At 41.9% G+C, this 13,344-nt stretch overlaps 1 protein-coding gene across 1 annotated transcript in view; it reads right to left on the reverse strand.

Annotated features, from left to right (window-relative positions):
* IFT81 (intraflagellar transport 81) overlaps nucleotides 1-12,845 on the reverse strand; it is a 34,589-nt gene extending 21,744 nt beyond the window's left edge. The window contains exons 1-7 of the mRNA XM_057377790.1: nucleotides 12,630-12,845; nucleotides 11,661-11,764; nucleotides 10,511-10,691; nucleotides 7,847-7,936; nucleotides 6,737-6,802; nucleotides 6,308-6,418; nucleotides 4,988-5,072 (exon numbers count right to left, since the gene is read on the reverse strand). Of these exons, the coding sequence (XP_057233773.1) occupies nucleotides 4,988-5,072; nucleotides 6,308-6,418; nucleotides 6,737-6,802; nucleotides 7,847-7,936; nucleotides 10,511-10,691; nucleotides 11,661-11,764; nucleotides 12,630-12,773 (781 nt within the window). The 5' untranslated portion in view covers nucleotides 12,774-12,845. The remainder of the gene's footprint in view (nucleotides 1-4,987; nucleotides 5,073-6,307; nucleotides 6,419-6,736; nucleotides 6,803-7,846; nucleotides 7,937-10,510; nucleotides 10,692-11,660; nucleotides 11,765-12,629) is intronic.
* Nucleotides 12,846-13,344: the final 499 nt, after the last annotated feature.

Genomic DNA, 13,344 nt, shown 5'->3' on the forward strand with positions numbered 1-13,344 from the left:
ATAAAAGCAATGTAGCAGATAATTAAGTTTGATTTCCCCAACACATTAAAGTAYTAAGCAGCTGATTACAATAACAACAGCATAACATTTGAGCCTTCTTTTCAGTGCTCAAAGAAAGGGGGAGTTAYTTGATTTAAATTTTTAATCTGGATGTTAAACAATATAAGAGGATTTATTAGGCTCTTCTCTCTCTCACATATAACTATCAACTCCTTGAGAGATTCTTCTCATTAATAAACGAGTAAATCCCAACTCCAGCTGAATCAGAGACAAAATTCAACACAGAGCACTGATATAAACTGCCTCTGAATCTTTATCTGTAGAAAAATCTTAATTTGGCCTAGCTCATTGATAGATTTATTATATCCTYGGAGGTTCACCCTTAAAATAAAACWTTTTTCCATCTGGTGTCTAAAAAGGCCTTAAAATGGGCGAAGATTAATGTATGYCTATGTTAAGGGTCTTTTATATTAYTGAAACACYTWTARATTGCYTCCCTGTAAAGAATTCTTCYTGAAAGAACCAACATTTAATCTCAGGACAGTTTATAGACTGAGAATGCAGAAAATAACAATCCAAAAGAAAAAAAGCAAYCCCATTTTAAGCTTTGCTGGACACCAGCCTGATGCACCTACACCTTACCAGGCTTGGGAGGACTTGGCTCTTTCAAGGCAGAGTAATTCAGGCTSTTTAAGAGATCACTTATAAATAAACCCAAGTACATGCAGATAAGAACAATTCACAGATAGAAAAAAATGCAACAGAATAAAAGGAAACATCTATTTAAATTACACTGCACAGTCTCCACTGACAACAGGCACTTCAGTGCAATTATTCCTCTGAGACAACTGTGCCAAGGACTACAAGATTTGGAAGCTGCGTGTCAGATTCGAGTGGGAATGGGTATTTCAGACTATTTTTCATGATCTAGATGACTAAAAGCTAAGTATCCAGGGTACTTTTCAGTTTTAAAACAACTTGCTAGGYTTGGGATTTTGCTTCTCTCCATATTAGGGAGAAGATAGAATTGTGATGAAACGCCAAGAAAAACAAGAAGTTCACAATCTCCATCTCTTTCATTTACTGCAYAGAGAAAAGTTGAGCACAGAGATACAAAAGTAGGGCTGATGCTGCTGGAACAGAGATGGGAAACGATGTGGATGAAAACAGTTTTTGGTTCTCAGGCTAAGAAGCCTGACTGCCAAAGGGAAAGGTCAGAACAAAGTGAAAGAGCCCAGGAAAAGGGGCCCTGTTTTTTTTTGCTATTTACCTCTAAATCAGTGTCCTGAGAGATCCTCCTGAGCCCTGCTCCCAGCCCACTCTGACAGGAAAGCTGCCAGAAGGGAAATAAGCCATCAGCTCTGAGAAAACCTCAAGAAGTGGGAGAAAGAAAACAGGCCCTGGGGAAAGCAGCTCTGCCAACGAAGCGGAGTCAACACAGACTGAAAATGAGTGGGAATTCCTCTTTCCCAGTTGATTTCTGTGTTTATGGAAAGCAGCACTACCACAGGACCTTCTCCCCTTTGTGGAGGGGTCATTTATCCAAACAAACAGCCCCCAGACCGTTTTGGAGTGGGAGTGGAGTTACTCTGCCTGTGGAACAGCCACYGTGCACTGCAGCTGCACCCTGAAAACCACACTGGGACTTACTGGGAGCAATTTCCCACTCCTTTCTCCCAGAGGAACTCRATTCCAATCTTCCTCAGCCCACGACAGAGCTGGGCAGGAGGGACCATGTTTTAATGTCTCACTAGAAATCTCCCACCTCTGCAAATGCAGCAAAGCTGCTTCCCACGTACCCTGTGAGCTGAATTATCACCTCAGAACCGACTGGAACACAACTCCCAATCTGATATTTATATCAAGATATTTGGTGTAGAAATCAATGTGATATCAATTAAATTATTCTGATATGAAATATTAATATTTTAATTAAATCTTTTTTTTTTAGGTTTTTAGCAGCAAAGAAACCTGCATACAAAACCTATATTTTATTTCTTGTGCTACTCCAGTTTTCTGATAAAAATGTACATGCCTAAAGAATTTGTTGTAAATACAAGAAACTTAGCAGAGAGCTTTGATAAGAGCAGGGACCTTTTGACTTCAAGGGGTATAACCTTAATCACAATCTGATTTATTTCTCAAACAACATTGGAGCTGCTACCACGTCCTGTTACACCCAGAGTGGTTCTGTGTCGTGCTGAGTCCTGATGGAGCAACAAAACGAGTTAAAACTTGATKTCTTGATGGGGAAAGACATGATGTCAGCATCCCTCATGACTAATGTCATTTATTTCCTGAATACATTGGATATACTTTTCCTTCTATAAAATTCAACACATGGAGAAGTACTCACCTAAGAGCTATTTTTTCTGCTTTTCAGAACTTTAAAAACCAAAACACAGGGCAGCTCCTGGTTTGGGGTTTTTTTTTCAGTGAAAAACATTCTTTTGCAAATTCCCAGGCTAGAGGGGATAAAAGGCCAGCATACTTCAGATCTTTCCATTACACATATAAATTCTGTTTTTAATGTTTCAACATTGATTTATGGTTACAAAATCTACACACGTAAGCAGCACAGAAATCTGGCTCTGTGCCCTCAGGTTATTTTAGCAAGGTTCTGCCAACCACGTATTTACATGTGGAGAGCTATTCAGAGCAACTCCTCATGTTTTCCATTCAAATTTTTTTATTATTATTATTATAAAGAGAGGGATGGGAGGAAGAGTTTATTCGTGCTTGCTCAGTCATGTAGAAGAGAAGCAATTTTCTCTGCATAATTCTGTTAATGGGACTAAAACTTGATCCACCTTGTGCTCAGAATGGCACCTCTTTTCCCTCTGCAGGCTGCCAATTGGGTATCCTGGACCAGAAATATTTGCAGTGGGAATTCAGGTTTTAAAAGGGGGGAAGAACAGAGAGAGACAATCATCTCATAGAGTCTCTGCCAATGATTTGTTTAATATCATATAGGAAGGCCACAACAACGCCTAGAACAGACTTCCAGCATCAAATCTTTCCCTTCCCTTTCTGCAGTCACAAAGAGAGGATTTAAGTGACTCYCTCCACAGCTTCCAATAACATAATTTCCAATTTCCCTCTCTTAAACAGAGGCCTGGGACATGCAAACACTGCCAGATCAATYGTCCCTTCAATATATCCTTGAAAAATCAAAATGCTTCCTGAATTTGCTATTCTAAGTTCTGCTTTCCATGTTTATAATTATTAGTGGAGCTCTCTGAAACCTCTCTGACCTTTCAGTGTTCTTCTTGAATGTTGAACTGGCCCAGGGCTGCAGGGCTGGACATGCCASAGCCAAATCCAGAGGCAAAGAAACTTTGCTCTTGCATTTTATCACAGAAATAAAAGCAGGGAAGGCACCCCATCCATGACAGTGGGAGCTCCAGCTCTACCATTCTCACATCTGACCCACAAATTTTTCTCAGACACTTCTTAGGAAAGAGCCCCTCATGCCATAAATACACTGCATATACATTATTCCTGGAGGAATAGTGTGGAATTTGGCTTTTCCTTAAAATATATCTTGTTGGCATGGGCTTGGTGATTCTGGTCACTTCAAATCAACAGTCTCCTCATTATTCAGCCACTCCCTGTTTTTATTTCACCAGTGATCATTTGCTATTTTCTTTCAGTAATCTGGTGTAAACATTAAACAAAAAAAGAGCCAAACAATTAATGATACAATACAAAGTCTTCTAAATATGATGTTTCTAAGAGTTAAAATTCTACTAACCACAAGGCATATTCTCCTGGCACTGCTCAAGCAGGCTGATGCTAATTGCATGCTAATGATACTCATAAATATGTGCTAGCTGCATTCCTTAAAGAGTTTCTTTACATTTCTTTAAATACAAAATTAATTATAAAGTGAAGTAATCAAATCTATAAGACAAACAACAAAGCTTCTGCTCATTAGCAAAAACTTTGAACATTTTGTCATGTTTAGGAAGTAAAAACACCTGAAGTATTAAAAATGCAAGAAGTTTCTTTTAAAGGGGAGGATCTGACTTGCAGTGAAAATCCAGCTGTTGCACTGTCAGCAGACAAGACTACACTGATACCAGGAGGCAGCTGAGGTACCAAACTGCAGCCAAAGGGAATTTTAAAAAGGAAATAAATTGTGCTACCTTGTAGACCAACAAAGCTTTTAAAATAAATGGAACCTATTCAGCGCACTGTGGTCACCTMATTTCAATTATTTAAAAAACCCCACAGTTGGCATTCTGTAATTGCTGCTACAGGCAGTGCCTTTGTAACTCCAATGGGGAAAAGCAATTACAAAGCTGAATCCTGAGGTCTTTGGGCAAAATTTCAACACAAGTTTTCTTAAGTAATGACTCCAAGCTTTGCTTGGGAACATCTAAATACTTTTTGTTTTTTCCTTTGCAAGCAGGACTCAAGATAAGGAAATTAAATATGTTAACTTTATTTTCATCTCAATGATTAAATGGCATATTTACTGGCTTTTTATTATGTTACCTTTGCTTCTGTGAACTGAACCCATCAAGTTTCCATTGGCCTTAAAAAAACCCAGGAACTGAAATAGAAATGTTGACACAGCTTTGCTGTATAAACTCTCTGATAGCTACTGCAAAAAAGGAACAGTTATAAAATCCACTGCAAGTCCCTGTGAGTACAGAAGGTGGTTCAGATCCTCCTTTAGTTCCACTTGTGGTTCAGTGGCACATGAAAATCACTTAAAAAATCAAAGTAAAATTACAAAATAATAACAATGCRACGAGGTGGTGACTGAAAAAAACCCTTTAACTCAGAAGGGCTGCCAAAGCTGTTGTGTGGTGCAACTGAAATAGTAAATGTTCTTGAAAGAATAGGACAATGACTTGGTTTACTAAATTTAAATTGAGAGTTAGTCAGATTCTGTCATTTTGGCAGTAATTTAYACACCACTCTGTGGCATGTTTTTCACCACACCAACCTAGAATGCAACTGGAAAAGCCCAACTTACTTTCTGGTTTTGARTCTGCCACCACGTGCTGCATCTCCTTCAGCTGCACCTGGGCTCTCTGCAGCCTCTGCTCTGCGTGGAACAACTTTGGAGAGAAAATTGGACACACACAGGCTCATTCYTTGAAATCCAKGTGCAAACAACTAAACCAGAAGAGYCCCAAACAAACCCCAAACACAAAAMGTGGCAGCTCTAAYGTCTGGTGATTTTCTGTCTCACAAGGGAATGTGCCAGACCAAATTTTCAGCACTCAGCCTGGGTTTATTTGATATTCCCTCCTGTTAATTGAGGAGAATGTTCTTGTTCTCCCAAGTGATATTTTCTCTGAAGGCAGAAATTCAACCAAAAATTTGAGAGGCTTGAACATTACAACAACAACAAAAGGCAGCAGGAATCAGGATTGCAGCAGATAACTCTCCTTTCCTGCAATGCAGCTGAATTGTCACAGCAATCCACTGTCCATCCCAAAAGCAGTCTGCAAAGCTTCTTGCCAAACGAGCCCCAGCTGATTTGCATTTTCCTGACTTAGATGTGTTGTAAGAACAAGAATCAGCTGGACATCACAAGAATCAGCTGGACATCACATTCATTGTAGTCCTGATCTCACTCAGGCTCAAGTAAAAGCCCAACAGCTTGAGAGCCTCCAGATTCCCACTGATCCCACATCCAGACACAGACTGCAACGTGAGAAATCTGAGGGCTTTTCCCATTTTAACAGTGTTGAAGTTCAGGATACCAATAAGACTGTGTAAAAAAGGGACACTGGGTTTTATTGAAGTATCTTGTTTTGACAACACAAGTCAGGAATAAAACCCACCCTTACACTTGGATGTCAACTGCTTCCAGGGCTTCTCAGGACATCATTTTCCCAAATTCAGGGGCCTAGATCCCAAGGGTGCTTCTGAACACATATTGCCCCCACTCAGAAAAAAGATGAGGTACTTGCTGTGTTGCTCAGCCCCTGAAATCTTCGTGCAGATCACAGAGATAAAAATCAAACCAAGGAAACATTTGCTCACTACCATAAATATGAAGATTTCCCTTCGGGTGCTCCGGCAGTAAGTCATGGAACGTTTCCTGGGAATGCTAAAGGATGATGTCAGTGRGAGCTGAGGCAGCCAAGTACCTTCACTGAAGTGTTTAAAACTTGCAGGGTCAAGCCTCTTCCTTTAAAATGTACATAGATTTTTAAATGGGATTTAATTTTCTGGGGCTGGGAAAAACTCTCCCAGCTACTTCGTTCCTGCTTTATTTTTAAAATGCATAATTCCMAAACATCAACAACTCTTAATTTTAATAGGTATATAATTATGCCAGTACCTGACTTTTTTGTTCTTGTTTCTGTTGGGCCAGAGATTCTTCTCTCTCTTTCTCTAAGCGAAGCTGTCTTGCTATTTCAAGCATCCGTTCATGATTTTGTACTGTCTCCACCTACAGCAAGCGGATAAATAGTGCATGTTGCTGTCAGATAGTTGAGAAATACATTAAAGAGATCATATGTCTCACAAGCCCACTTAGCACTTCCCTTCCATACACGTTACTACTCAGAAATGACAGCAAAGTACTGGACTCGAGATTCTTAAAAGCTCTGGATCAACGCCTGGGGAGATTCCCTGTAGGTCAATTAGTTACTTGATTCCTTCCTAGACATACAGTGTGTTTATCTTAATCCTTGTTTGCATTCCAAAATTGGAGTTGCAGGCCAAGGATTATGACACTGAAATGTAGCAGCATGACTTCTCTTATTACCCTCTTCTTAAGACGCTCTACTCTTTTGGACAGTTGATCTTTCTCCTCTTCCATAGCACTGATRTCCTAAAAAGCAGGAAAAACAGAAAAAGAAATATTAATTTATTCCCCATGTATCTTGGATKGCACTAAATTCTCTTCAAATTAATACGAAAATCAGAATTCTTCCCTGAATACACGGAGGCGGTTATAATTTTATTGATCTATGATCAAACATTCAGGATTCTAATCTCTCTCTTACTTCCCCCACAGTTCCCACTCTCTTTATGCTAACATTCTTCATCTGCAYCCTTGAGTATTAATGTGAACATTTAAAATAAAGCAGGTGGATTTGTCTAAAATAAAAACAAACAAACAGAAACCACCAAGGCAAAAATCAGCATGAATTCAACATCCAATGCAGTCTGACATATGTTCTTAATGTCACCAGCATTACCCACTTCCTGGCAGACCAATTTGCATCAAGTCGCTTATGAGCATTGTCTGCTGCCACATTTTGTATTGAAATTCTATTAAAATAAACACTTTCTAGTGCTGAAACTTGTAACAGATTATTATTCTCCTTCAGTCCTACTTTACAAGAGCAGGACTCCACAGATTGATAGTTATGAGAGAAAGGAAAATGAATTCTCCAAATGCACACCTTATCTCAACATTTGCTTGGCTTGTCTGTGTGTCCACTGGAAAGCTGCACAAGCTTAATTATTTTGCTGAAACAGAGCAAATATCTCTGCTTAACACTTGAGCCACGTGGGYTCATCATTTCTGTTGATTTAAGCTCTTAATTCATTCAACACCCTCTGGAATTATTAGCCAGTATCAGGAAAGCAAAAGGCTTTGTATCAGTCTGCGTTCAGAGGAAATGGAGTTCTAATATTTGGAAATCATGCTGCACAGAGTCTTGGCAGCCTCGTTCCCCAATCTGCTTCAGAAAGCTCAGCTCTGAACACGAGCGAGGACTTTCTGTTTGCCAACAGAGAGCAGTGTCAAGAGGCAGCTGCACTGCCCACCAGCTCTGGCCTCTACGACTTTCACACCCTCCACAAAGCCAACAAACATAGAACTGACATTCAAAACACAACTGAATAAAAARCTGTGGCGTTTTTTTACCCTTCTKATTTCTGCAGTGGATAAACCAGATATTTTGAGCTGCTCGTGCTCCTTGTGCAGGTTTTTAAAGGCTTCCATGAGTTCTTCATACTGCAAAATGAAATGGAAATCGTGCAGAATGAGCTCTGTGTCTAAGGATTTTCAGATCAACACACTGTTTTACTACTAAGACAGTAACTGTAGACATGGAAATATGGTGAGAGCAAGACAAAAAGGCATTTTTTCATTGCAAAAGCCTGTCAACTTATAAAGCAGAAATAAAAAAAAAAAATTCTAGTGCATTATATTCCATTTGAAGGGACAATCAGAATTTCACAATTTCCTCAGCATTTTCATCTCTTGTACGACACAGAGTATTTGAAAAACAAGAAGATAAGATGTCACCCGAGAGGGACAAATTACTCTCTCTTACTACACATCTGTGTATACCACATATATAAACTTATCAACCCTWAAAGGAAGAGTTTGCTCTAACAACACTCTTGATGGAAGCCATGGGGCTTGAAGTTCCAGAGTGGCCCAAGAGCACAGCTGAGTTAACACGTGAGAAATGGCTGTGCCACGTTGCATAACCCTCAGAACATCCCAGAGATTGACAGATGCAGCTCAGCACTCAGAGACAAGGAGACAGTGTGCTACTTCCACACCAGTACATTGCCCACCAGGAATCTTAAACTGAGAGGCAGTGTGAAAGTCTGTGTGGGTAGAGAAATAACAGGGGACAGCAAGAGTTTAGAAATATGGAGAGAAAATAAATTTAGATTCGACTCGGAGAAACGCGAGCTGAGGTATAAGGAAAGATAATCTCCACAGAAACAGCCCTTCAATGAGATGGAAAAATCTAAAAGRAGAATATCAAGTCATGTTTTCACTTCCTGGAAAGAGCAGTTGATAYGAAAGGTGAATACCAAGTGGCAACAGCAAAGGCCAGTTCAAACAAAGGCATCACAGCCCTGAGCAGTGAAGCAGCAATTCCATTCTATAAAACCCTGGGGAAGCAACATCCAGAGTGCTCTGCTCAGTTCTGGTTGTTTCAGTAYCAAGCACACACTGACGAGCTGGAACGAATTCAAAAAAATAGCAGTAAAATGGCTAAGGAGAAGATAAAATCATMAAGAGCTGGATTAAGTGGCAAATAAAGGTGTGAAAAGGAATGCACAGGCTGGACAAGGAGGAACGAGTCACAAAATGTAGGAGTAAAAACCCAACTGGCTTCCATGATAACCCTTATGCACTCTGGAAGTCCCTGAAGAAAAATGAAAGAGCAGGTGGTCTCTGAGCAACTACAATCCCRCTGCTGGTGTTCCAGAGTTTTCCTTTATTGTCTCTACCTCTGCCAAAAGAGGAGCTCCATAATTCCTTTCCTCCACACAGCTGGGAAGGTGGCAGGTTTGCTGAGTATCTTCTCTAATTTACAAAAGTACATTTGAGCTTGATTCTACACASCCATAAAACTTGGCCATGTTATAAGGTGTCAAAACACTGATTTTTGAAATTTCCCTTAAAAGACACCATTGCAAGACTGTAACAAATAATTTAGGCTCATTCTTTAATTCATTAGTATCTAAATATTTGCATTGTCATGTTATATTGCAGTGAGGCATTCTATTACCCCAGCTTCTGTTTTGAATTAATCAGCAGGGTATTAGTTTAATAAGATGGTTCTATTACTGTAATCCCAAAAAGGAACACATCTTATGTAATGGAAAATATGGAGGYGGATATTTATACACATGAAGACTGTGACATACTGAACAAAACATACAATCTGCATTCCTTTCTCTTTTTGCTACTTCTGCTGAGTTATTCCAAGGTATAAATCCAATATTGTAAGAGGTAACAAAAAAATGAAAGGCTTAGTCAAGCTTCAGTCARACTGATCAGCTTTGCTGGTGCACAGTTAATAGATTGAGTTACCTCTTACAAACACTCAAACAAAAGGCACAGAAAACTGGATAAAAATTAGGTAAATATGTACCTCAGATAATMAACCCAAAACTTTGGTTCACTTCAAGTTTTACATTTCAAACCCGCCCAGTCTGACTATCTAAAACCACCATTTAACGCTCACAAAAGAAGTGGGAACATAATAAGTAGGAATGACAGCATGGAAAAGAAAGAAATCTTTTCCTTATTCACAAAAGAAAAAAAAAATGGTTAYAGCAAAAGTGGAATAAGGCTAATACAAATATTAGGCATCAGATACTATCAATTAACTATCATGACTACCAAATACAATTAATGGACAATTAGGAGACATCGACTTTTGGTCATAACATTTTCTGGACTTGTATGAAGTGGTAATTTATAAACTTAAAAATATCCATGTCATATTTTATAGAGAAAAAAAAAAAACCCTGTTTAAATATTATGGAATAAAAGTCCATCTAAGTCAACATGGCTCTGAACATTACTTGGCACCCAGTACTTAATGGGCTTCAGGCCTTTTAATTCAGTGCTACTTATCAATACATAATTTCAGGGTTATTGGAAGAACAAGACATCTACTTCTTATTATGAATCTTYGCTTATCCTTGATTCCAACACACTCTCAACATAACTCACTTGAACACGTATCCCAGCATTAACTCCCTGATTCATTTATCCCTCCTCCCACTGGCACTTTAATTAACGTAAAACGTTGGCATTCATGAGGAATGGTACCTGTTTGTTGAASTCAGCCACAGTATCATCCTGTAGGAACTCTGCTGGCACTTCCAATTTCACTAAGAAACGTGCCAGGTAAGCTCTTTTTTTGAGTTCATTGGTCCTCTGAAGAAGCCAATACAAGACAGGATGAATTACAGGTTTGCTTCCAGTAACCAGCCCTTGGCGAAAARCACTCCTGCATGGAACCAACCAAGAGAAAATGCCAATAAATCTCAAACAAAAGAATGCTGGCTTGCAACAGAAAATCTGCAATGTTTTGACATTCCTTCTCCAYTTGCCCAATGATTTTTGTGATGTTGTTAGAAAATGCTCATGATGAGGCTGAGAAKTGGGTTTGATCRGCCTGRAAAAGAGAAGGSTGAGGGATTTGCACATTCCAGAACCTGAAGGTAGCACAAAATAGAGATGGAGAGGAACTTTTTACCAGGGCCTTGAGTGCCAGGACTAAGGGGAATGGCCTCACAGTGACAGAAGGCAGAGTTACATTAGATATTAGGAGGTAATTCTTCCCTGTGAGAGTGGTGAGGCTCTGGCACAGATTGCTCAGAGAAGCCGTGGCTGCCTCATCCTTGAAAGTGTCCAAGGCCAGGTTGGATGGAGCTCTGAGAACCTGGTCTAGTGAAAGGTGTCACTGCCCATGGCAGCAGGTTGGAACAGATGATCTTTAAGGTSCCTTCCAACCAAAGCCATTCCAAGATGCAAGTCTGCAATTTTGGCTCTCAATTCTTCTATTTTTAGTCAGATAAAACCCCAGTAATGCATTAAAAGGATAAAGCCAGCAGCGACAACTCCTCGATTCCTGCGGCAGCCTTGGGGGATGCTGGCAGAACAGGGGGAGCACAGGATTTGGGATCACCTGGCGCAGGTGAGATACACCGGGACCGGGACCGGGACCGGGACCGGGACCGGGACCGGGACCGGGACGGGACCGGGACAGAACCGGGCCAGGCCGGACTGACCCTGCCGGGCGTGCTGTGCCCTCTGCCGGCCCGAGCCACCACTGCACCGGGCCCACCTGGAACCACACCTGGGATCCCATCCTAACATCCATAGGGACATCGCAGCACTGCTCACCTGGTTATATTGCTGCCATATAACCTGAAAAGGGTGTTTGAACATGATTTGTAGGCAAAAAGGTACTCACAGATCTGACAACCCCCCTGGAGGTTTGTATTTGAGGATTCCAAGGAGATTCAGCATTCTCTTAGCTGTTTGTTCTGGCAGCTCCTCTCTAATGTCGACAACRTGCTAAATGGTTTTTAAAATTAAATTAGTAATTGTTCTTTATTAATTATTATTAATATATTAAAAAGAATATAACTATTTATTATTAAACAATCGAATTAATAACTATTAGAATAACACTATATTGACAGTTATATTGTTATTATTACTGTTTGCCCAAGTGATGTCATTAGCTGCCAACACAGAAAGAATTGCCTTTATTAATTTACCAGATGACAGTGAGATGCACCTTACAGAACATCCCTTAAATCACCAAACTTCACTTCCCTTCTAATGGATTTTTCTKCAACATGAGTATTCAGGTAAGTTTAGTCTAGGAATACTTTCTCCCTGCTCATCTTTGCAGTCACACTGATCCCATCCACCTGGGAAGCTGGATATCCTGGCACTCCAAGGCACAGGCATCCACACACCAGGTGTATGAATGGTCCCTTCTGATCTCACACACACTTCTGGAGGCCTCCAAGGAAAAGGATTTCATTTCCATTGCAACAGCACAGTCGTGATGTTCAGCTCTTGATCAGCTGTGTGTGTGCAAAACACAGCCTGACTTTGACTTAACGYGATTGTCTGTATGAACCAAGACCTGCATCCCTAATTTCACAGGAGAAACATGAAGTCATCAGCCTCTGGGGGACGGGGATGCTGCCTCCCGGTCCCAAAAAATATTTGTTGGTTTGCCAAGAGCACTCAGACGTACAGGCAGGAAGGATTCTTGCCAGGCACATGGATTTCCTGGAAGATTCATACAAGCTGTTTTGGTGAAACAAACACACCACGAGATTATACTGAGCCAGACCTAAATAAAAGCAAATTTCAGTGTCAGGCCACCTCAGGAGGTCTGAACACCTCYGAGTGCCCTCCTTACCTTCGGGTCAATCTCCCCCAGAACATCACTGAGCAGCTGCAGCAGCTGCAGCGACTCCAGRGAGTCAAACGAGATTAAATTGTAGTTCTTCCTGAAGGGCTCCTGATTGAGCTTCTCAACAATGAACTGGATTTGGTCACCCATGACTGTGTCCCGGGGAAACCTCTGCAGAGGAGGCAGAGCAGACGCCGGCGGGGCGGTGAGCGGGGCGGTGAGCGGGGCGGTGAGCGGGGCAGGCCGGGCCCGGGCCGCGCTGAGGCCTCGGCCGGAGCTCCCGCGGCGTTACCGCGGGCACGGTTGCCAGGACACGGCCTCACGTCACTTCCAGCGTTACCGCCGAGCGGCGGGAACCGGGCAGGGCTGTGAGGGAGCGTGGTTTCAGCGGGAAAGGGGCGTGGTGGTGTGCTGTGGGGCGGGAGGGGGTGGGGGGGAGCTCTGAGGGGGCGCGGCCGGCACCGGGACCGCGGCCGGTCTGTGAGGGACCGGGACCGGTATCACGGCCGGTCTGTGAGGGACCGGGACCGGGACCGGGACCGGGACCGGGACCGGGACCGGGATCACGGCCAGGACCGGTATCACGGCCGGCACCGGGACCGCGGCCAGTCTGTGAGGGACCGCGGCCGGTCTGTGAGGGACCGGGACCGGGATCGCGGCCGGTCTGTGAGAGACGGCGACCGGTCTGTGAGGGACCGGGACCGGGACCTCAGCCGGTCTG

Source organism: Malurus melanocephalus, unplaced genomic scaffold, assembly GCF_030028575.1.
Source record: "Malurus melanocephalus ecotype Western Australia unplaced genomic scaffold, MMel_1.1 scaffold_325, whole genome shotgun sequence".
Classification (NCBI taxonomy): domain Eukaryota; kingdom Metazoa; phylum Chordata; class Aves; order Passeriformes; family Maluridae; genus Malurus; species Malurus melanocephalus.